The sequence below is a fragment of the Oncorhynchus mykiss genome, chromosome 9 (genome assembly GCF_057628025.1).
Source record: "Oncorhynchus mykiss isolate SJ-2025 chromosome 9, ASM5762802v1, whole genome shotgun sequence".
Taxonomy (NCBI): Eukaryota; Metazoa; Chordata; class Actinopteri; order Salmoniformes; family Salmonidae; genus Oncorhynchus; species Oncorhynchus mykiss.
The window spans coordinates 3,344,593-3,371,638 of NC_143030.1; the positions used below are offsets into that span (position 1 = coordinate 3,344,593).

A 27,046-nucleotide genomic window follows, 5' to 3' on the forward strand; every position below is an offset into this window, starting at 1 on the left:
GAGACCCAGTGAGACTCCCAGCTCTTAGAGACCCAGTGAGACTCCCAGCTCTTAGAGACCCAGTGAGACTCTCAGCTCCTAGAGACCCAGTGAGACTCTCAGCTCTTAGAGACCCAGTGAGACTCTCAGCTCTTAGAGACCCAGTGAGACTCCCAGCTCTTAGAGACCCAGTGAGACTCTCAGCTCCTAGAGACCCAGTGAGACTCTCAGCTCCTAGAGACCCAGTGAGACTCTCAGCTCCTAGAGACCCAGTGAGACTCTCAGCTCCTAGAGACCCAGTGAGACTCTCAGCTCCTAGAGACCCAGTGAGACTCTCAGCTCTTAGAGACCCAGTGAGAATCTCAGCTCCTAGAGACCCAGTGAGACTCTCAGCTCCTAGAGACCCAGTGAGACTCTCAGCTCCTAGAGACCCAGTGAGACTCTCATCTCTTAGAGACCCAGTGAGACTCTCAGCTCTTAGAGACCCAGTGAGACTCTCAGCTCTTAGAGACCCAGTGAGACTCTCAGCTCCTAGAGACCCAGTGAGACTCAAGAGTAGAAGTGTAGCTGCTGCCTATTCATTTTTATTCATTGGAAAAAATGTCAAAATACATAATTCCACAGGCCTGATCAACTTTATGCGAAGGAGATGTGTCAAACTGCATGAGGCAAATGGTGGTCACACCAGATACTGACTGGTTCTCTGATCCAAACCCCTAAGATACCCCTTTAAGGTATCTGTGACCAACAGATTAATATCTGTATTCCCAGTCATGTGAAATCCATAGATTAGGGACTTTATTTCACTGATTTCCGTATATGAACTGTAACTCATTAAAACCTTTGACATGAATGCGTTTATATTGTTGTTCAGTATGTACAGTACCAGTCAAAAGTTTGGCCACACCTACTCATTCCAGGGTTTTTCTTTATTTTTACTATTTTCTACATTGTAGAATAATAGTGAAGACATCAAAACGATGAAATAACACATATGGAATCATGTAGTAACCAAACAAAAGTGTTAAACAAATCAACATATATTTTATATTTAAGATTTTTCAAAAGTAGCCACACCTTTCCCTTGATGACAGCTTTGCACACTCTTGGCATTCTCTCAACCAGCTTCATGAGTTAGTCACCTGGAATGCATTTAATTTACCCATCTACCAGTATGTGACATTCTTTGCGAGACATTATATATTATATTTTTACCTTTATTTAACTAGGCAAGTCAGTTAAGAACCAATTCTATTTTCAATGACGGCCTAGGAACAGTGGGTTAGATTTTTACCTTGTCAGCTTGGGAATTCGATCTTGCAACCTTTCTGTTACTAAGTGTGCAAAGCTGTCATCAAGGCAAAGGGTGGCTACTTTGAAGAATCTAAAATCTACAATGATTTGTTCAACACTTTTTTGGTTACTACATGATTCCATATGTGTTATTTCAAAGCTTTAATGTTTTCACTTTTTTTTTTACAATGTTGAAAACAGTTAAAATAAAGAACTACCAGAACATGAGTGCCCAAACTTTTGACTGGTGCTGTATATATAAACAAATGGTATCTCCCAGCAGACACCATATCAGGGTCCATATCATAATATAGCATATATAACATTACATATATAATATATACCTGGTCTCGTACGGCCCTGCAGAACACCATATCAGGGTCCATATCATAATATAGCATATATAACATTACATATATAATATATACCTGGTCTCGTACGGCCCTGCAGAACACCATATCAGGGTCCATATCATAATATAGCATATATAACATTACATATATAATATATACCTGGTCTCGTACGGCCCTGCAGAACACCATATCAGGGTCCATATCATAATATAGCATATATAACATTACATATATAATATATACCTGGTCTCGTACGGCCCTGCAGAACACCATATCAGGGTCCATATCATAATATAGCATATATAACATTACATATATAATATATACCTGGTCTCGTACGGCCCTGCAGACACCATATCAGGGTCCATATCATAATATAGCATATATAACATTACATATATAATATATACCTGGTCTCGTACGGCCCTGCAGAACACCATATCAGGGTCCATATCATAATATAGCATATATAACATTACATATATAATATATACCTGGTCTCGTACGGCCCTGCAGACACCATATCAGGGTCCATATCATAATATAGCATATATAACATTACATATATAATATATACCTGGTCTCGTACGGCCCTGCAGACACCATATCAGGGTCCATATCATAATATAGCATATATAACATTACATATATAATATATACCTGGTCTCGTACGGCCCTGCAGACACCATATCAGGGTCCATATCATAATATAGCATATATAACATTACATATATAATATATACCTGGTCTCGTACGGCCCTGCAGACACCATATCAGGGTCCATATCATAATATAGCATATATAACATTACATATATAATATATACCTGGTCTCGTACGGCCCTGCAGAACACCATATCAGGGTCCATATCATAATATAGCATATATAACATTACATATATAATATATACCTGGTCTCGTACGGCCCTGCAGAACACCATATCAGGGTCCATATCATAATATAGCATATATAACATTACATATATAATATATACCTGGTCTCGTACGGCCCTGCAGAACACCATATCAGGGTCCATATCATAATATAGCATATATAACATTACATATATAATATATACCTGGTCTCGTACGGCCCAGCAGAACACCATATCAGGGTCCATATCATAATATAGCATATATAACATTACATATATAATATATACCTGGTCTCGTACGGCCCTGCAGAACACCATATCAGGGTCCATATCATAATATAGCATATATAACATTACATATATAATATATACCTGGTCTCGTACGGCCCTGCAGAACACCATATCAGGGTCCATATCATAATATAGCATATATAACATTACATATATAATATATACCTGGTCTCGTACGGCCCAGCAGACACCATATCAGGGTCCATATCATAATATAGCATATATAACATTACATATATAATATATACCTGGTCTCGTACGGCCCTGCAGAACACCATATCAGGGTCCATATCATAATATAGCATATATAACATTACATATATAATATATACCTGGTCTCGTACGGCCCTGCAGAACACCATATCAGGGTCCATATCATAATATAGCATATATAACATTACATATATAATATATACCTGGTCTCGTACGGCCCAGCAGACACCATATCAGGGTCCATGTCATAATATAGCATATATAACATTACATATATAATATATACCTGGTCTCGTACGGCCCTGCAGAACACCATATCAGGGTCCATATCATAATATAGCATATATAACATTACATATATAATATATACCTGGTCTCGTACGGCCCTGCAGAACACCATATCAGGGTCCATATCATAATATAGCATATATAACATTACATATATAATATATACCTGGTCTCGTACGGCCCTGCAGACACCATATCAGGGTCCATATCATAATATAGCATATATAACATTACATATATAATATATACCTGGTCTCGTACGGCCCTGCAGAACACCATATCAGGGTCCATATCATAATATAGCATATATAACATTACATATATAATATATACCTGGTCTCGTACGGCCCTGCAGACACCATATCAGGGTCCATATCATAATATAGCATATATAACATTACATATATAATATATACCTGGTCTCGTACGGCCCTGCAGAACACCATATCAGGGTCCATATCATAATATAGCATATATAACATTACATATATAATATATACCTGGTCTCGTACGGCCCTGCAGAACACCATATCAGGGTCCATATCATAATATAGCATATATAACATTACATATATAATATATACCTGGTCTCGTACGGCCCTGCAGACACCATATCAGGGTCCATATCATAATATAGCATATATAACATTACATATATAATATATACCTGGTCTCGTACGGCCCAGCAGAACACCATATCAGGGTCCATATCATAATATAGCATATATAACATTACATATATAATATATACCTGGTCTCGTACGGCCCAGCAGAACACCATATCAGGGTCCATATCATAATATAGCATATATAACATTACATATATAATATATACCTGGTCTCGTACGGCCCTGCAGACACCATATCAGGGTCCATATCATAATATAGCATATATAACATTACATATATAATATATACCTGGTCTCGTACGGCCCTGCAGAACACCATATCAGGGTCCATATCATAATATAGCATATATAACATTACATATATAATATATACCTGGTCTCGTACGGCCCAGCAGAACACCATATCAGGGTCCATATCATAATATAGCATATATAACATTACATATATAATATATACCTGGTCTCGTACGGCCCTGCAGACACCATATCAGGGTCCATATCATAATATAGCATATATAACATTACATATATAATATATACCTGGTCTCGTACGGCCCTGCAGAACACCATATCAGGGTCCATATCATAATATAGCATATATAACATTACATATATAATATATACCTGGTCTCGTACGGCCCTGCAGACACCATATCAGGGTCCATATCATAATATAGCATATATAACATTACATATATAATATATACCTGGTCTCGTACGGCCCTGCAGACACCATATCAGGGTCCATATCATAATATAGCATATATAACATTACATATATAATATATACCTGGTCTCGTACGGCCCTGCAGAACACCATATCAGGGTCCATATCATAATATAGCATATATAACATTACATATATAATATATACCTGGTCTCGTACGGCCCTGCAGAACACCATATCAGGGTCCATATCATAATATAGCATATATAACATTACATATATAATATATACCTGGTCTCGTACGGCCCTGCAGACACCATATCAGGGTCCATATCATAATATAGCATATATAACATTACATATATAATATATACCTGGTCTCGTACGGCCCTGCAGAACACCATATCAGGGTCCATATCATAATATAGCATATATAACATTACATATATAATATATACCTGGTCTCGTACGGCCCTGCAGAACACCATATCAGGGTCCATATCATAATATAGCATATATAACATTACATATATAATATATACCTGGTCTCGTACGGCCCTGCAGACACCATATCAGGGTCCATATCATAATATAGCATATATAACATTACATATATAATATATACCTGGTCTCGTACGGCCCAGCAGAACACCATATCAGGGTCCATATCATAATATAGCATATATAACATTACATATATAATATATACCTGGTCTCGTACGGCCCTGCAGACACCATATCAGGGTCCATATCATAATATAGCATATATAACATTACATATATAATATATACCTGGTCTCGTACGGCCCTGCAGAACACCATATCCGGGTCCATCCCCTCCTGACTGTACAGACTGACCTGAGACAGTCTACCTCTCAAGACTGACCCCTTTATCATGTAGACCTGAGTTATATAGGGAACGTTCCATAGACCACTAAAGAGATAGAGAACATATAGAATATATAGGGTTATATAGAGAACATATAGAATATATAGGGTTATATAGAGAACATACATAATATATAGGGTTATACAGAGAACATATAGAATATATAGGGTTATACAGAGAACATATAGAATTTATAGGGTTATATAGATAACATATAGAATATATAGGGTTATATAGAGAACATATAGAATATATAGGGTTATATAGATAACATATAGAATATATAGGGTTATATAGAGAACATATAGAATATATAGGGTTATATAGATAACGTATAGAATATATAGGGTTATACAGAGAACATATATAATATATAGGGTTATATTGGGTTAACATAATATATAGGGTTATATAGATAACATATAGAATATATAGGGTTATATAGAGAACATATAGAATATATAGGGTTATATAGAGAACATATAGAATATATAGGGTTATATAGAGAACATATAGAATATATAGGGTTATATAGAGAACATATAGAATATATAGGGTTACATAGAGAACACACATAATATATAGGGTTATACAGAGAACATATAGAATATATAGGGTTATATAGAGAACACACATAATATATAGGGTTATACAGAGAACATATAGAATATATAGGGTTATATAGATAACGTATAGAATATATAGGGTTATACAGAGAACATATAGAACATAAAGGGGTTATACAGAGAACATATATAATATATAGGGTTATATTGGGTTAACATAATATATAGGGTTATATAGAAAACATATATAATATATAGGGTTAGATAGAGAACATATAGAATATATAGGGTTAACATATATAATATATAGGGTTAACATACATAATATATGGGGTTATATAGAGAACATATATAATATATAGGGTTATATAGAGAACACACATAATATATAGGGTTATACAGAGAACATATAGAATATATAGGGTTATATAGATAACGTATAGAATATATAGGGTTATACAGAGAACATATAGAATATAAAGGGGTCATACAGAGAACATATATAATATATAGGGTTATATAGGGTTAACATAATATATAGGGTTATATAGAGAACATATATAATATACAGGGTTATACAGAGAACATATAGAATATATAGGGGTTATACAGAGAACATATATAATATATAGGGTTATATAGAGAACATATGGGTTATATAGAGAACATATAGAATATATAGGGTTATATAGATAACATATATAATATATAGGGTTAACATAATATATTGGGTTATATAGCGTTAACATATATAATATATAGGGTTATATAGATAACATATATAATATATAAGGTTATATAGAGAACATATAGAATATATAGGGTTACATAGAGAACACACATAATATATAGGGTTATATAGATAACATATAGAATATATAGGGTTATATAGAGAACATATATAATATACTAGTAATCCTAGCACAAATTCCCTGTTTTAGGTCAGTTAGGATCACCACTTTATTTTAAGAATGTGAAATGTCAGAATAATAGTAGAGAGAATGATTTCTTTCAGCTTGTATTTCTTTCGTCACATTCCCAGTGGGTCAGAAGTTTACAAACACTCAATTAGTATTTGGTAGCATTGCCTTTAAATTGTTTAACTTGGGTCAAACGTTTCGGGTAGCCTTCCACAAGCTGCCCACAATTAGTTGGGCGAATTTTGGTCCATTCCTCCTGAGAGAGCTGATGTAACTGAGTCAGGTTTGTAGGCCTCCTTGCTCACACACGCTTTTTCAGTTCTGCCCACACATTTTCTATAGAATTGAGGTGGCCACTCCAATACCTTGACTTTGTTGTCCTTAAGCAATTTTGCCACAACTTTGGAAGTATGCTTGGGTCATTGTTCATTTGGAAGACCCTTTTGCGACCAAGCTTTAACTTCCTGACTGATGTCTTGAGATATTGCTTCAATATATCCACACAATTTCCCTTCCTCATGAAGCCATCTATTTTGTGAAGTGCACCAGTCCCTCCTGCAGCAAAGCACCCCCACAACATGATGCTGTCACCCCCGTGCTTCACGGTTGGGATGGTGCTCTTCGGCTTGCAAGCACCCCCCTTATCCTCCAAACATAACGATGGTCATTATGGCCAAACAGTTCTATTTTTGTTTCATCAGACCAAAAGACATTTCTCCAAAAAGTACCATCTTTGTCCCCATGTGCAGTTGCAAACCGTAGTCTGGATTTTTTATGGCGGTTTTGGAGCAGTGGCTTCTTCCTTGCTGAGCGGCCTTTCAGGTTATGTCGATATAGGACTCGTTTTACTGTGGATATAGATACTTTTGTTCCTGTTTCCTCCAGCATCTTCACAAGGTCCTTTGCTGTTTTCCTGGGATTGATTTGCACTTTTCGCACCAAAGTATGATCATCTCTAGGAGACAGAACGCGTCTCCTTCCTGAGCTGTATGACGGCTGCATGGTCCCATGGTGTTTATACTTGCGTAAAATTGTTTGTACAGATGAACGTGGTACCTTCAGGCTTTTGGAAATTGCTCCCAAGGATGAACCAGACTTGTGGAGGTCTACAATTTTCTTCTGAGGTCTTAGCTGATTTCTTTTGATTTTCCCATGATGTCAAGCAAAGAGGCACTGAGTTTGAAGGTCGGCCTTGAAATACATCCACAGGTACACCTCTGATAGGCTAATTGACATAATTTGAGTCAATCAGAAGCTTCTAAAACCATGACATCGTTTTCTGGAATTTTCCAAGTTGTTTAAAGGCACAGTCAACTTAGTGTATGTAAACTTCTGACTCACAGGAATTGTGATAAAGTGAATTATAAGTGAAATAATCTGTCTGTAAACAATTGTTGGAAAAATTACTTAGGACATCTACTGTGTGCATGACACAACAGACTTGCCAAAACTGCTGTTAGTTAACAAGACATTTGTGGAGTGGTTGAAAAAACGAGTTTTAATGGCTCCAACCTAAGTGTATGTAAAGTTCCTACTTTAACTATATATAGGGTTATATAGTGTGTGTGTGCGTGTGTTTGTGTGTGTGTGTGTGCGTGTGTTTGTGTACTCACGCTCTCTTGCCCTGTACAATATCGATGTAGTCTTCAGATCGAGAGTAGAACCCCTCAGGACTCAGAGCTCCCCAGAAATTAGACCACAGTTTGCCATGTCTGGACAACATGGGGGCTATCACTGACCTGGAGACAGACAGAACATGTTTAGGGTGTAGTGTGTTAGACCACACTATCCCTGACCTGTGGATAAGGAGAGGGCTAGGATATTGGGTTCAGTATTTTAGATTTAATCAGGTAATTGTTTATATTACCTTTCTTTAACTAGGAAAGTCAGTTAAGAACAAATTCGTTTTTAATGACGAAGGCCTAAGAACAGTGGGTTAACTGCCTGACGGCAAAAACTACAGACCTGTATCCCTTCTTCCTATAAAACTACAGACCTGTATCCCTTCTTCCTATAAAACTACAGACCTGTATCCCTTCTCCCTATAAAACTACAGACCTGTATCCCTTCTCCCTATAAAACTACAGACCTGTATCCCTTCTTCCTATAAAACTGCAGACCTGTATCCCTTCTCCCTATAAAACTACAGACCTGTATCCCTTCTTCCTATAAAACTACAGACCCAGTATCCCCTCGTCCTATAAAACTACAGACCCAGTATCCCTTCGCTCTATAAAACTACAGACCCAGTATCCCTTCGCTCTATAAAACTACAGACCTGTATCCCTTCTCCCTATAAAACTACAGACCTGTATCCCTTCTTCCTATAAAACTACAGACCCAGTATCCCCTCTTCCTATAAAACTACAGACCTTTATCCCTTGTTCCTATAAAACTACAGACCTTTATCCCTTGTTCCTATAAAACTACAGACCTGTATCCCTTCTTCCTATAAAACTACAGACCTGTATCCCTTCTTCCTATAAAACTACAGACCCAGTATCCCCTCTTCCTATAAAACTACAGACCCAGTATCCCTTCGCTCTATAAAACTACAGACCCAGTATCCCTTCGCTCTATAAAACTACAGACCTGTATCCCATCTTCCTATAAAACTACAGACCTGTATCCCATCTTCCTATAAAACTACAGACCTGTGTCCCTTCTCTCTATAAAACTACAGACCTGTATCCCTTCTCCCTATAAAACTACAGACCTGTATCCCTTCTCCCTATAAAACTACAGACCTGTGTCCCTTCTCCCTATAAAACTACAGACCTGTATCCCTTCTTCCTATAAAACTGCAGACCTGTATGCCTTCTCCCTATAAAACTACAGACCTGTATCCCTTCTCCCTATAAAACTACAGACCTGTATCCCTTCTTCCTATAAAACTGCAGACCTGTATGCCTTCTCCCTATAAAACTACAGACCTGTATCCCTTCTCCCTATAAAACTACAGACCTGTGTCCCTTCTCTCTATAAAACTACAGACCTGTATCCCTTCTCCCTATAAAACTACAGACCTGTATCCCTTCTCCCTATAAAACTACAGACCTGTGTCCCTTCTCCCTATAAAACTACAGACCTGTATCCCTTCTTCCTATAAAACTGCAGACCTGTATGCCTTCTTCCTATAAAACTACAGACCTGTATCCCTTCTCCCTATAAAACTACAGACCGTGTACCTTCTTCCTATAAAACCATGGTGCTTAGGCTATATACAGTAGTGAGGCTATATACAGTAGTGAGGCTATATACAGTAGTGAGGCTATATACAGTAGCGAGGCTATCTACAGTAGCGAGGCTATATGGAGGAGCGAGGCTATCTACAGTAGCGAGGCTATCTACAGTAGCGAGGCTATATACAGTAGCTAGGATATATACAGTAGAGAGGCTTTATACAGCAGAGAGGCTATATACAGTAGCGAGGCTATATACAGTAGAGAGTATATCTACAGTAGAGAGGCTATATACAGTAGCTAGGCTATATACAGTAGAGAGCCTATATACAGTAGCGAGGCTATATACAGTGGCGAGGCTATATACAGTAGAGAGGCTATATACAGTAGAGAGGCTATATACAGTAGAGAGGCTATATACAGTAGCGAGGCTATATACAGTAGCGAGGCTATATACAGTAGAGAGGCTATATACAGTAGAGAGGCTATATACAGGCACCGGTTAGTCAGGCTGATTGAGGTAGCATGTACATGTAGATATGGTTAAAGTGACTATGCATATATGATGAACAGAGAGTAGCAGTAGCGGATGGCGGGTTGGTGGGTGGCGGGACACAATGCAGATCGTCGGGTAGCCATTTGGTTACCTATTCAGGAATCTTATTTCTTGGGGGTAAAAACTGTTGAGAAGCCTTTCTGTCCTAGACTTGGCACTCCGGTACCGTTTGCCATGCGGTAGTAGAGAGAACAGTCTATGACTGAGGTGGCTGGGGTCTTTGACAATACTATGACTGTGATATGTGGTTGTCCCACCTAGCTATCTGAAGGTGAATGTACTGACTATGACTGGTCCACCTAGCTATCTGAAGATGAATGTACTGACTATGACTGGTCCACCTAGCTATCTGAAGGTGAATGTACTGACTATGACTGGTCCACCTAGCTATCTGAAGGTGAATGTACTGACTATGACTGGTCCACCTAGCTATCTGAAGGTGAATGTACTGACTATGACTGGTCCACCTAGCTATCTGAAGATGAATGTACTGACTATGACTGGTCCACCTAGCTATCTGAAGATGAATGTACTGACTATGACTGGTCCACCTAGCTATCTGAAGATGAATGTCCTGACTATGACTGGTCCACCTAGCTATCTGAAGGTGAATGTCCTGACTATGACTGGTCCACCTAGCTATCTGAAGATGAATGTCCTGACTATGACTGGTCCACCTAGCTATCTGAAGATGAATGTCCTGACTATGACTGGTCCACCTAGCTATCTGGAGATGAATGTACTGACTATGACCGCACCAACAGATCCACAGATAGTGCAATCTCTATTCACTCCACACTGCCCTTTCCCACCTGGACAAAAGGAACACCTATGTGAGAATGCTATTCATTGACTACAGCTCAGCATTCAACACCATATTGCCCTCAAAGCTCATAACTAAGCTAAGGACCCTGGGACTAAACACCTCCCTCCTCAACTGGATCCTGGACTTCCTGACGGCCCGCCCCCAGGTGGTAAGGTTAGGTAACAACACATCCGCCACGCTGATCCTCAACACAGGGGCCCTCAGGGGTGCGTGCTCAGTCCCCTCCTGTACTCCCTGTTCACCCATGACTGCACGGCCAAGCACGACTCCAACACCATCATTAAGTTTGCCGATGACACAACAGTGGTAGGCCTGATCACCGACAAGACAGCCTATAGGGAGGAGGTCAGAGATCTGGTCATGTGGCGCCAGGACAATAAACTCTCCCTCAACGTGACGAAGACAAAGGAGATGATTATGGACTACAGCAAAAGGAGGACCGAGCACACCCCCATTCTCATCAACGGGGCTGCCAGTGGAGCAGGTTGAAAGCTTCAAGTTCCTTGGTGTCCACATCACCAACAAACTATCATGGTCCAAAAACACTAAGACAGTTGTGAAGAGGGCACAACAACGCCTGTTCTCCCTCAGGAGAGAAAATATTTGGCATGGGTCCTCAGATCCTCAAAAGGTTCTACAGCTGCACCATCAATAGCATTGCATCACTGCCTGGTACGGAAACTGCTCGGCCTCCGACCGCAAGGCACTACAGAGGGTACTGCAAACAGCCCAGTACATCAGTGGGGCCTAGCTTCCTGCCATCCAGGACCTCTATATAAGGAAAAATCAGATAAAGGGACAACAAATTGCCAAAGACTCCGGCCACCCCAGTCATAGACTGTTCTCTCTGCATCTTAACAGCTTCTACCCCCAAGCCATAAGACTCTTGAACAGCTAATCAAAGTCACTTTAACTCTACCTACATGTACATATTACCTCAACTAACCGGTGCCCATGCACATTGACTCTGAACCGTAACACCCTGTATATAGCCTCCACATTGACTCTGTACCAGTACCCCCTGTATATAGCCTCCACATTTACTCTGTACCGGTACCCCCTGTATATAGCCTCCACATTGACTCTGTACCGTAATACCCTGTATATAGCCTCCACAATGACTCTGTACCGTAACACCCTGTATATAGCCTCCACATTGACTCTGTATCGGTACCCCCTGTATATAGCAACACCCTGTATATAGCCTCCACATTGACTCTGTACCGTAATACCCTGTATATAGCCTCCACATTGACTCTGTACCGTAACACCCTGTATATAGCCTCCACATTGACTCTGTACCGGTACCCCCTGTATATAGCAACACCCTGTATATAGCCTCCACATTGACTCTGTACCGTAATACCCTGTATATAGCCTCCACATTGACTCTGTACCGTAATACCCTGTATATAGCCTCCACATTGACTCTGTACCGGTACCCCCTGTATATAGCCTCCACAATGACTCTGTACCATAACACCCTGTATATAGCCACCACATTGACTGTACCGGTACCCCCTGTATATAGCAACACCCTGTATATAGCCTCCACATTGACTCTGTACCGTAATACCCTGTATATAGCCTCCAAATTGACTCTGTACCGTAACACCCTGTATATAGCCTCCACATTGACTCTGTACCGTAATACCCTGTATATAGCCTCCACATTGACTCTGTACCGTAACACCCTGTATATAGCCTCCACATTGACTCTGTACCGGTACCCCCTGTATATAGCCTCCACATTGACTCTGTACCGTAATACCCTGTATATAGCATCCACATTGACTCTGTACCGGCACCCCCTGTATATAGCCTCCACATTGACTCTGTACCGTAACACCCTGTATATAGCCTCCACATTGACTCTGTACCAGTATCCCCTGTATATAGCCTCCACATTGACTCTGTACCGTAATACCCTGTATATAGCCTCCACATTGACTCTGTACCGTAACACCCTGTATATAGCCTCCACATTGACTCTGTACCAGTATCCCCTGTATATAGCCTCCACATTGACTCTGTACCGTAACACCCTGTATATAGCCTCCACATTGACTCTGTACCAGTACCCCCTGTATATAGCCTCCACATTGACTCTGTACCGTAATACCCTGTATATAGCCTCCACATTGACTCTGTACCGGTACCCCCTGTATATAGCCTCCACACTGACTCTGTACCGGTACCCCCTGTATATAGCCTCCACATTGACTCTGTACCGGTACTCCCTGTATATAGCCTCCACATTGACTCTGTACCGGTACCCCCTGTATATAGCCTCCACATTGACTCTGTACCGGTACTCCCTGTATATAGCCTCCACATTGACTCTGTACCGGTACCCCCTGTATATAGCCTCCACATTGACTCTGTACCGGTACCCCCTGTATATAGCCTCCACATTGACTCTGTACCGGTACCCCCTGTATATAGCCTCCACATTGACTCTGTACCGGTACCCCCTGTATATAGCCTCCACATTGACTCTGTACTGGTACCCCCTGTATATAGCCTCCACATTGACTCTGTACCGGTACTCCCTGTATATAGCCTCCACATTGACTCTGTACCGGTACCCCCTGTATATAGCCTCCACATTGACTCTGTACCGGTACCCCCTGTATATAGCCTCCACATTGACTCTGTACCGGTACCCCCTGTATATAGCCTCCACATTGACTCTGTACTGGTACCCCCTGTATATAGCCTCCACATTGACTCTGTACTGGTACCCCCCCCCTGTATATAGCCTCCACATTGACTCTGTACTGGTACCCCCCCTGTATATAGCCTCCACATTGACTCTGTACCGTAACCCCCGCTATTGTTATTTTACTGCTGCTGTTTAATTATTTTCTACTTATCTATTTTTTACCTAACACTTATTTTTTTCTTAACTTCTTAATTGTTGGTTAAGGGCTGTTGTATTCGGCAGACGTGACAAATAAAATGAGATTTAATTTGATTTGAAAGACATCCTTCCTAACTCAGTTGCCGGAGAGGACAGAAACCGCTCAGGGATTTCACCATGAGACCAATGGTAACTTTAAAACAGTTACAGAGTTTAATGGCTGTCGTAGGAGAAAACTGAGGATGGATCCAGAACATTGTAGTTACTCCACAATACTAACCTAAATGACAGAGTGAAAAGAAGGAAGCCTGTACAGAATAAAAATATTCCAAAACACGCATCCTGTAACAGGAAGTAACTAAAGTAATACTGCAACAAAACATGTAGCAAAGCAATTCACTTTGTGTCCTGAATACAAAGTGTTATGTTTGGAGAAGATACAACACATCACTGAGTACCACTCTTCATATTTTTAAGCATAGTAGTGGCTGCATCAAGCTTGTCATCGTTAAGCTTGTCATCGTTAAGGACTGGGGAGCTTTTCAGGATGAAAGACACTGGGAGATGAATTCACCTTTCAGCAGGACAATAGCCTAAAACACAAGGCCAAATAAACACTGGAGTTGCTTACCAAGATGACAGTGAACGTTCCTGAATAGCCAAATTACAGTTTTGACTTAAATCTACTTTAAAATCTATGGCAATACCTGAAAAAGGACGTCTTGCAATGATCAACAACCAATTTGACAGAGCTTAAAGAATTTTGAAAAAAATGTTGTACAATCCAGGTGTGGCAAGCTCTTAGAGACCCAGGTGCTGCGAAAGGTGCCTGTACAATGTACTGACTCAGGGGTGTGCATTCTTATGTAAATTAGATATTTCGGTGTTTAATTTTCACAACATTTCTGAAAACATGTTTCCACTTGGTCATTATGGGGTATTGTATATAAATGAGTGAGAAATCTATTTAATATCTATTAAAATCTATTTGAATTCAGGCTGGAACAACATGTGGAATAAGTCAAGGGGTAAGAATTAATTCTGCTGGGTGTTGGGCGTAGTCTGTAGGGTTTAGGGTGTAGTGTGTGAGCATAGTGCGTAGTCTGTAGGGTTTAGGGTGTAGTGTGTGGCCGTAGTGCGTAGTCTGTAGGGTTTAGGGTGTAGTGTGTGGCCGTAGTGCGTAGTCTGTAGGGTTTAGGGTGTAGTGTGTGGGCGTAGTCTGTAGGGTTTAGGGTGTAGTGTGTGGCCGTAGTGCGTAGTCTGTAGGGTTTAGGGTGTAGTGTGTGGGCTTAGTCTGTAGGGTTTAGGGTGTAGTGTGTGGGCGTAGTGCGTAGTGCGTAGTCTGTAGGGTTTAGGGTGTAGTGTGTGGGCGTAGTGCGTAGTCTGTAGGGTTTAGGGTGTAGTGTGTGGCCGTAGTGCGTAGTCTGTAGGGTTTAGGGTGTAGTGTGTGGGCGTAGTGCGTAGTCTGTAGGGTTTAGGGTGTAGTGTGTGGGCGTAGTGTGTAGTCTGTACGGTTTAGGGTGTAGTGTGTGGGCGTAGTGCGTAGGGTGTAGTGTGTGGGCGTAGTGCGTAGTCTGTAGGGTTTAGGGTGTAGTGTGTGGCCGTAGTGCGTAGTCTGTAGGGTTTAGGGTGTAGTGTGTGGGCGTAGTGCGTAGTCTGTAGGGCTTAGGGTGTAGTGTGTGGCCGTAGTGCGTAGTCTGTAGGGTTTAGGGTGTAGTGTGTGGGCGTAGTGCGTAGTCTGTAGGGTTTAGGGTGTGGAATAAGTCAAGGGGTATGAATACTTTAGGAAGGCAAGATGACAACATCAAGGTTAGTATGTAGGGTGTAGTGTGTAGTCTGTACGGTGTAATCTGTAGGGTGTAGTCTGTAGGGTGTAGTTTGTAGGGTGTACTCTGTACGGTGTAGTCTGTAGGGTGTATTCTGTAGGGTGTAGTCTGTAGGGTGTAGTCTGTACGGTGTAGTCTGTAGGGTGTAGGGTGTAGTCTGTACGGTGTAATCTGTAGGGTGTAGTCTGTAGGGTGTAGTCTGTACGGTGTAGTCTGTAGGGTGTAGGGTGTAGTCTGTATGGTGTAGGTTGTAGTGTGTGGTGTGTAGTCTGTAGGGTGTATTCTGTACGGTGTAGGGTGTACGGTGTAATCTGTAGGGTGTAGGGTGTCATCTGTAGGGTGTAGTCTGTAGGGTGTAGTGTGTAGTCTGTAGGGTGAAGGATTCTTACTTGTTCTCTTCTATAAGGATACGGAGAACATCAGGGTTGACGATGACAACATCAGCATCGATACTGAAGTAGTAATCACACTGACTGTCCTTCTTACACGCCTCCCTACACACACACACACACACAAGACACAACACAGACACAACACACACACACACACACACACACAACACACAACACAAGACACAACACAGACACAACACACAACACAGACACAACACAGACACAACACAGGTTACATGAATGGTTATGCAGGTTTCTAAGCAGCTCATTGTAACAATAACAGTGTTAGGGTTCCCCCCTCATGTTCTAAGCAGCTCATTGTTACAATAACAGTGTTAGGGTTCCCCCCTCATGTTCTAAGCAGCTCATTGTTACAATAACAGTGTTAGGGTTCCCTCATGTTCTAAGCAGCTCATTGTAACAATAACAGTGTTCAGGGTTCCCCCCTCATGTTCTAAGGAATAGTTCTAGGTGTAATCCTCACACAGCCATGGTTCTAGCCTGGTCTTGTTGTAGGTTCTCCTCCGGTCCGACCAGCCTGGCGTCAGGGAACAGAACACGATGCCTCTCCCAGAAGCGCTGAATGTTCTGCTCATGATACACCACCTAACACGCACAGCATCACACAGCATTAAACACAATCTCATAGCATTAAACACAATCTCACAGCATTAAACACAATCTCACAGCATTAAACACAATCTCACAGCATTAAACACAATCTCACAGCATTAAACACAATCTCACAGCATTAAACACAATCTCACAGCATTAAACACAATCTCACACCATTACACACCATTACACACAATCTCACAGCATTAAACACAATCTCACAGCATTAAACAATCTCACAGCATTAAACACAATCTCACAGCATTAAACAATCTCACACAATCTCACAGCATTAAACAATCTCACACAATCTCACACCATTACACACAATCTCACAGCATTAAACACAATCTCACACCATTACACACAATCTCACACAATCTCACAGCATTAAACACAATCTCACACCATTACACACAATCTCACAGCATTAAACACAATCTCACACCATTACACACAATCTCACACCATTACACACAATCTCACAGCATCACACAGCATTAAACACAATCTCACAGCATCACACAGCATTAAACACAATCTCACACAATCTCACAGCATTAAACACAATCTCACACCATTACACACAATCTCACAGCATCACACACAATCTCACAGCATCACACAGCATCAAACACAATCTCACACAATCTCACAGCATTAAACACAATCTCACACCATTAAACACAATCTTACACCATTACACACAATCTCACACCATTACACACAATCTCACAGCATCACACAGCATTAAACACAATCTCACACAATCTCACAGCATTAAACACAATCTCACACCATCTCACACCATCTCACACCATCTCCCACGGTTAAAACCTTTAAAAGTCTAAGCCGTGGGGGGGGGTGCTAAACTGACAGGTGTAATTGAAGAAGGTCACAGATCATTTAGCAATGTGATGTTGAATTGTAAGACCCCTTTAGGTATCGACAAACTATTTCACTTCATGATTTGATAACATATTGAATTTGGTCACTTTTGAATGCTGGTAGTGCTTTCACTCTAGTGGTAGCATGAGACGGAGTCTACAACCCACACAAGTGGCTCAGGTAGTGCAGCTCATCCAGGATGGTACATCAATGCGAGCTGTGGCAAGAAGGTTTGCTGTGTCTGTCAGCGTAGTGTCCAGAGCATGGAGGCGCTACCAGGAGACAGGCCAGTACATCAGAAGACATGGAGGAGGCTGTAGGAGGGCAACAACCCAGCAGCAGGACCGCTACCTCCACCTTTGTGCAAGGAGGAGCACTGCCAGAGCCCTGCAAAATGACCTCCAGCAGGCCACAAATGTGCATGTGTCTGCTCAAACGGTCAGAAACAGACTCCATGAGGGTGGTATGAGGGACCGACGTCCACAGGTGGGGTTTGTGCTTACAGCCCAACACCGTGCAGGACGTTTGGCATTTGCCAGAGAACACCAAGATTGGCAAATTTGCTACTGGCGCCCTGTGCTCTTCACAGATGAAAGCAGGTTCACACTGAGCACATGTGACAGACGTGACAGTGTGGAGACGCCGTGGAGAACGTTCTGCTGCCTGCAACATCCTCCAGCATGACCGGTTTGGCGGTGGGTCAGTCATGGTGTGGGGTGGCATTTATTTGGGGGGCCGCACAGGCCTCCATGTGCTCGCCAGAGGTTGCCTGACTGCCATTAGATACCGAGATGAGATCCTCAGACCCCTTGTGAGACCATATGCTGCTGCGGTTGGCCCTGGGTTCCTCCTAATGCAAGACAATGCTAGACCTCATGTGGCTGGAGTGTGTCAGCAGTTCCTGCAAGGGGAAGGCATTGCTGCTATGGACTGGCCCGCCCGTTCCCCAGACCTGAATCCAATTGAGCACATCTGGGACATCATGTCTCGCTCCATCCACCAACGCCACATTGCACCACAGACTGTCCAGGAGTTGGCGGATGCTTTAGTCCAGGTCTGGGAGGAGATCCCTCAGGAGACCATCCGCCTCCTCATCAGGAGCATGCCCAGGTGTTGTAGGGAGGTCATACAGGCACGTGGAGGCCACACACACTACTGAGCCTCATTTTGACTTGTTTTAAGGACATTACATCAAAGTTGGATCAGCCTGTAGTGTGGTTTTCCACTTTAATTTTGTGTGTGACTCCAAATCCAGACGTCCATGGGTTGATAAATTTGATTTCCATTGATCATTTTTGTGTGATTTTGTTGTCAGCACATTCAACTATGTAAAGAAAAAAGTATTTAATAAGAATATTTCATTCATTCAGATCTAGGATGTGTTATTTTAGTGTTCCCTTTATTTTTTTGAGCAGTGTATATCTCCATACTACCATTCATTTGTATGGGTTACCTTCAGACGAGTCCTGTGAAACTTGTAGGATGGTGTGACGTGTGTGTACCTACGTTGTTGTGTATAAACAGTCTGATGCGGCTGGTTGGGTAGTTGAGGGTGGTCAGTCTCTCTAGAAACTCTTCCAGGAAGGGAGTCGGCTGAACGATGAACACAGACACATACACCAGGGGCATGTCTTCATCCTACACAGAGACAGAGAGACATGAACACAGAGACACACACACCAGGGGCATGTCTTCATCCTACACAGACAGAGAGACATGAACACAGAGAAACACCAGGGGCATGTCTTCATCCTACACAGAGACAGAGAGACATGAACACAGAGACACACCAGGGGCATGTCTTCATCCTACACAGAGACAGAGAGACATGAACACAGAGACACACCAGGGGCATGTCTTCATCCTACACAGAGACATGAACAGAGAAACACGAACACAGAGAAACACCAGGGGCATGTCTTCATCCTACACAGAGACAGAGAGACATGAACACAGAGACACACCAGGGGCATGTCTTCATCCTACACAGAGACAGAGAGACATGAACACAGAGACACACACCAGGGGCATGTCTTCATCCTACACAGAGACAGACACACACCAGGGGCATGTCTTCATCCTACACAGAGACAGAGAGACATGAACACAGAGACACACCAGGGGCATGTCTTCATCCTACACAGAGACAGAGACACACACCAGGGGCATGTCTTCATCCTACACAGAGACAGAGATACACACCAGTGGCATGTCTTCATCCTACACAGAGACAGAGACACACACCAGGGGCATGTCTTCATCCTACACAGAGACAGAGACACACACCAGGGGCATGTCTTCATCCTACACAGAGACACAGACACACCAGGGACATGTCTTCATCTTTCACAGAGACACAGACACACCAGGGACATGTCTTCATCTTTCACAGAGACACAGACACACCAGGGACATGTCTTCATCCTTCACAGAGACACAGACACACCAGGGACATGTCTTCATCCTTCACAGAGACACATACACACAGGTACGTACAGGCGTGTCGTTGAGGTATATCAGGTCGTCGTCACAGATCCCACAGCCGGTCTCGTGAGTCCAGGCAGTCGGGACATAGTTACCCAGGTAGTTCAACTGGAGCTGAGGGGAGGGGGAGGGGGGGGGGGGGGGGGGGGTTGGATAATAAATGGAAATGAGCACAAAGTGTCAAAATAATAGTAATATAACCCCTCCTCTCAGTCTCTGACCCTAATATAACCCCTCCTCTCAGTCTCTGACCCTAATATAACCCCTCCTCACAGTCTCTGACCCTAATATAACCCCTCCTCTCAGTCTCTGACCCTAATATAACCCCTCCTCTCAGTCTCTGACCCTAATATAACCCCTCCTCTCAGTCTCTGACCCTAATATAACCCCTCCTCTCAGTCTCTGACCCTAATATAACCCCTCCTCTCAGTCTGTCTCTGACCCTAATATAACCCCTCCTCTCAGTCTGTCTCTGACCCTAATATAACCCCTCCTCTCAGTCTGTCTCTGACCCTAATATAACCCCTCCTCTCAGTCTGTCTCTGACCCTAATATAACCCCTCCTCTCAGTCTCTGACCCTAATATAACCCATTCCTCTCAGTCTCTGACCATAATATAACCCCTCCTCTCTGTCTGTCTCTGACCCTAATATAACCCCTCCTCTCAGTCTCTGACCCTAATATAACCCCTCCTCTCAGTCTCTGACCCTAATATAACCCCTCCTCTCAGTCTCTGACCCTAATATAACCCCTCCTCTCAGTCTCTGACCCTAATATAACCCCTCCTCTCTGTCTGTCTCTGACCCTAATATAACCCCTCCTCACAGTCTGTCTCTGACCCTAATATAACCCTCTTTTACACAGGTAATGACCCTACATATATAGTCCACTATCCAACCCTACACATATAGTCCACTACCCAACCCTACATATATAGTCCACTATCCAACCCTACATATATAGTCCACTATCCAACCCTACATATATAGTCCACTATCCAACCCTACATATATAGTCCACTATCCAACCCTACATATATAGTCCACTACCCAACCCTACATATATAGTCCACTACCCAACCCTACATATATAGTCCACTATCCAACCCTACATATATAGTCCACTATCCAACCCTACATATATAGTCCACTATCCAACCCTACATATATAGTCCACTATCCAACCCTACATATATAGTTCACTATCCAACCCTACATATATAGTCCACTATCCAACCCTACATATATAGTCCACTATCCAACCCTACATATATAGTCCACTACCCAACCCTACATATATAGTCCACTACCCAACCCTACATATATAGTCCACTACCCAACCCTACATATATAGTCCACTATCCAACCCTACATATATAGTCCACTATCCAACCCTACATATATAGTCCACTATCCAACCCTACATATATAGTCCACTATCCAACCCTACTTATATAGTTCACTATCCAACCCTACATATATAGTCCACTATCCAACCCTACATATATAGTCCACTATCCAACCCTACATATATAGTCCACTATCCAACCCTACATATATAGTCCACTATCCAACCCTACATATATAGTCCACTATCCAACCCTACATATATAGTCCACTATCCAACCCTACATATATAGTCCACTATCCAACCCTACATATATAGTCCACTATCCAACCCTACATATATAGTCCACTATCCAACCCTCCATATATAGTCCACTATCCAACCCTACATATATAGTCCACTATCCAACCCTACATATATAGTCCACTACCCAACCCTACATATATAGTCCACTATCCAACCCTCCATATATAGTCCACTATCCAACCCTACATATATAGTCCACTATCCAACCCTACATATATAGTCCACTATCCAACCCTACATATATAGTCCACTATCCAACCCTACATATATAGTCCACTATCCAACCCTACATATATAGTCCACTATCCAACCCTACATATATAGTCCACTATCCAACCCTACATATATAGTCCACTACCCAACCCTCCATATACAGTGGGGCAAAAAAGTATTTAGTCAGCCCCCAATTGTGCAAGTTCTCCCACTTAAAAAGATGAGAGAGGCCTATAATTAAGAAGCATTTCAAGGTCCTGGAGTGGCCTAGCCAGTCTCCAGATCTCAACCCCATAGAAAATCTTTGGAGGGAGTTGAAAGTCCGTGTTGCCCAGCAACAGCACCAAAACATCACTGCTCTAGAGGAGATCTGCATGGAGGAATGGGCCAAAATACCAGAAACAGTGTGTGAAAACCTTGTGAAGACTTACAGAAAACATTTGACCTCTGTCATTGCCAACAAAGGGTATATAACAAAGTATTGAGATAAGTATTTGGTCAATAACAAAAGTTTATTTTCCACCATAATTTGCAAATAAATTCATTAAAAATCCTGTGATTTTCTGGATTTTTTTTCTCACTTTCTCTGTCATAGTTGAAGTGCACCTATGATGAAAATTACAGGCCTCTCATATTTTTAAGTGGGAGAACTTACACAATTGGTGGCTGACTAAATACTTTTTGCCCCACTGTATATAGTACACTACCCAGATTGACCCAAAATTCTGATGCTGTGCCGGGATTGGTTACCTTGGTGGGTCCGTTGCCATGGATAATAACAGGAAGTGTGTCATAGGCCACGTTCCTCGCACGGACACGAGCCTTCTCAAACTTCAGCACCACCTCCTCTGTGTGTGTGTATGTTTAGGTGTGTGTGTGTGTGTGTGTGTGTGTGTGTGTGTGTGTGTGTGTGTGTGTAGGGAGAAAATAACATGTAGGTTAGTTAAACACACTTCAGACAACACAGAGAAGATGGAGGCAGAATTGGGGTTCTAAGCAGTGGGAGTACTAGATGTGTGTGTATGTATCTCACCGATGGCTCCGTTGAGGTTCTGGAAGATTCTAGAGCGATGGTCCAGAGTCATGTTGTACTTGGTCTGAAAGATAACATTACCACGTTACCACAACAACATTACAAGTTTACTACAACGTTGTTGTATGAGAACTTGTTCCCAACTAGCCTACCTGGTTAAATAAATAAATAAAAACGTTAGTCTACTATACGCCACCAAAGCAAAGGTTACAGGTCAGGAGTTAGAGGTCAGGGGTTAGAGGCCAGGGGTCAGAAGGTTACTGTATCTCTCATGGACAGATCTATGTAAACACAAGTGGTAGCGTAGAATCTGTCTGGAAGGTGGAGCTCCTCACTCCAGTCCCACTATTTGTCCTAGCAGGGTGGAGCTCCTCATTCCAGTCCCACTATTTGTCCTAGCAGGGTGGAGCTCCTCATTCCAGTCCCACTATTTGTCCTAGCAGGGTGGAGCTCCTCATTCCGGTCCCACTATTTGTCCTAGCAGGGTGGAGCTCCTCATTCCGGTCCCACTATTTGTCCTAGCAGGGTGGAGCTCCTCATTCCGGTCCCACTATTTGTCCTAGCAGGGTGGAGCTCCTCATTCCAGTCCCACTATTTGTCCTAGCAGGGTGGAGCTCCTCATTCCGGTCCCACTATTTGTCCTAGCAGGGTGGAGCTCCTCATTCTGGTCCCACTATTTGTCCTAGCAGGGTGGAGCTCCTCATTCCGGTCCCACTATTTGTCCTAGCAGGGTGGAGCTCCTCATTCCGGTCCCACTATTTGTCCTAGCAGGGTGGAGCTCCTCATTCCGGTCCCACTATTTGTCCTAGCAGAGTGGAGCTCCTCATTCATTCATGCAACACAAACAGCAACAGAGGTACACATGGAATAAACAAATATACAGTCGATAACACAATAGACAGTGTGTGCAAATGGTGTAAGGAGTTGAGGCAATAAATAGGCCATAGTAGCAAAGTAATGACAATTTAGCAGATTAACACTGGAGTGATAGATGAGCAGATGATGGTGTGTAAGTAGTGATACTGGTGTGCAAAAGAGCAGAAAAGTAAATAAAAACAATATGGGCATGAGGTAGGTAGTTGGATAGGCTATTTACAGATGGACTATGTACAGCTGCAGCGATCGGTTAGCTGCTCAGATAGCTGATGTTTAAATTTAGTGAGGGAAATGTAAGTCTCCTAGCTTCAGCGATTTTTGCAATTTGTTCCAGTCATTGGCAGCAGAGAACTGGAAGGAAAGGTGGACAAAGGAGGTGTTGGCTTTGGGGATGACAAGTGAGATATACCTGCTGGAGCGTGTGCTACGGGTGGGTGTTGTTATCGTGACCAGTGAGCTGAGATAAGGCGGAGCTTGACCAAGCATAGACTTGTAGATGACCTGGAGCCAGTGGGTCTGGTGACGAATATGTAGCAAGGGCCAGCCAACTAGAGCATACAGGTCGCAGTGGTGGGTGGTATAAGGCGCTTTGGTAACAAAACGGATGGCACTGTGATAGACTGCATTCAATTTGCTGAGTAGAGTATTGGAAGCTAATTTGTAGATGACATCGCCGAAGTCGAGGATCGGTAGGATAGTCAGTTTTACTAGGGTAAGTTTGGCTGTCTGGATTTGGGTGAAGGAGAAGCTGGGGAGGCTCGGGCAAGTAGTTGAGGGGTGCGGTGCTGTTGGCCGGGATTGGGGTAGCCAGGAGGAAAGCATGGCTAGGCGTTTAGAAATGCTTATTGAAATGTTCGATTATCATGGATTTATCAGTGGTGACCGTGTCGCCTAGCCTCAATGCAGTGGGCAGCTGGGAGGAGGTGCTCTTGTTCTCCATGGATTTATCGGTGGTGACCGTGTTACCTAGCCTCAGTGCAGTGGGCAGCTGGGAGGAGGTGCTCTTGTTCTCCATGGACTTTTCATTTTGGAGTTAGTACAACAGGATGCAAGTTTCTGTTTGAAAAAGCCTTTGCTTTCTTGACTGACTGTGTATAATGGTTCCTGACTTCCCTGAAAAGTTGCATATAACGGGGGCTATTCGATGCTAATGCAGAACGCCACAGGATGTTTTTGTGCTGGTCAAGGGCAGTCAGGTCTGGAGTGAACCAAGGAATATATTTGTTCTTTGTTCTACATTTTTTTTAAAGGGGCATGCTTTTGAAACCAGACTAAACAATGCCACTTAATATAATGTTTACATACCCTACATTACTCATCTCATATGTATATACTGTACTCAATACCATCTACTGTATCTTTCCTATGCTGCTCTGTACCGTCACTCATTCATATATCTTTATGTACATATTCTTCATCCCTTTACACTTGTGTCTATAAGGTAGTAGTTTTGGAATTGTTAGCTAGATTACTCGTTGGTTATTACTGCATTGTCGGAACTAGAAGCACAAGCATTTCGCTACACTCGCATTAACATCTGCTAACCATGTGTATGTGACAAATAACATTTGGATTTGATATTTAAGATGGTAAGGAAATTACTTTTAAAGAACGACCAGGCGTCCTCGACTGACGGGATGAGGTCAATATTCTTCCAGGATACCTGGGCCAGGTCGATTAGAAAGGCCTGCTCGCAGAAGTGTTTTAGGGAGCGTTTGACAGTGATGAGGTGTGGTCGCTTGACCGCGGACCCATAGCAGATGCAGGCAATGAGGCAGGGATCTCTGAGATCCTGATTGAAAACAGCAGAGGTGTACTTGGAGGGCCAGTTGGTCAGGATGATATCTATGAGGGTGCTCATGTTTACAGATTTAGGGTTGTACCTTGTGGTTTCCTTGATATTTTGTGTGAGATTGAGGGCATCTAGCTTAGATTGTAGGACTGCTGGGGTGTTAAGCATATCCCAGTTTAGGTCACCTAATATGTAGTTGGTCCCCTCTTTGCTGCCATAACAGCCTCCACTCTTATGGGAAGGCTTTCCACTAGATGATGGAACATTGCTGTGGGGACTTGCTTCCATTCAGCCACAAGAGCATTAGTAAGGTCGGACACTGATGTTGGGTGATTTGGCCTGGCTCGCAGTCTGCGTTCCAATTCATCCCACGGGTGCCAATAGGGTGTCCACATACTTTTGTATTTATAGTGTAAGAGGTTAGAGGTCATACTAACCAGTTGTACTTTATCCAGGTAGATCTTATTGTAAGAGGTGAGAGGTCATACTAACCAGTTGTACTTTGTCCAGGTACAGTTGAAGTCAGAAGTTTACATACACTTAGGTTGGAGTCATTAAAACTCGTTCTTCAACCACTCCACAAGTTTCTTGTTAACAAACTATAGTTTTAGCAAGTTGGTTAGGACATCTACTTTGTGCATGACACAAGTAATTTTTCCAACAGATGTTTACAGACAGATTAATTCACAATTCCAGTGGGTCAGAAGTTTACATAAACTAAGTTGACTGTGCCTTTAAACAGCTTGGAAAATTCCAGAACATGATGTCATGGCTTTTGAACCTTCTGATAGGCTAATTGACATAATTTGAGTCAATTGGAGTTGTACCTGTGGATGTATTTCAAGGCCTACCGTCAAACTCAGTGCCTTTTTGCTTGCCCTCATG

The 27,046-nt window shown here is 42.3% G+C and overlaps 1 protein-coding gene across 5 annotated transcripts in view; it reads right to left on the reverse strand.

Annotated features, from left to right (window-relative positions):
- plod3 (procollagen-lysine, 2-oxoglutarate 5-dioxygenase 3) overlaps nt 1–27,046 on the reverse strand; it is a 61,674-nt gene that overhangs the window by 12,823 nt on the left and 21,805 nt on the right. For all 5 annotated transcript variants that reach the window (XR_016483005.1, XR_016483006.1, XR_016483007.1 and 2 more), the window contains 8 exons: nt 23,494–23,557; nt 23,211–23,308; nt 20,607–20,708; nt 19,617–19,748; nt 17,092–17,213; nt 16,605–16,709; nt 8,576–8,701; nt 5,380–5,521 (listed from right to left, as the gene is read on the reverse strand). Coding sequence is in view for 2 of the 5 variants with exons in the window: in XM_090183302.1 (XP_090039428.1) it covers nt 5,380–5,521; nt 8,576–8,701; nt 16,605–16,709; nt 17,092–17,213; nt 19,617–19,748; nt 20,607–20,708; nt 23,211–23,308; nt 23,494–23,557 (891 nt within the window). In the remaining 3 variants the exon portion in view is untranslated. The remainder of the gene's footprint in view (nt 1–5,379; nt 5,522–8,575; nt 8,702–16,604; nt 16,710–17,091; nt 17,214–19,616; nt 19,749–20,606; nt 20,709–23,210; nt 23,309–23,493; nt 23,558–27,046) is intronic.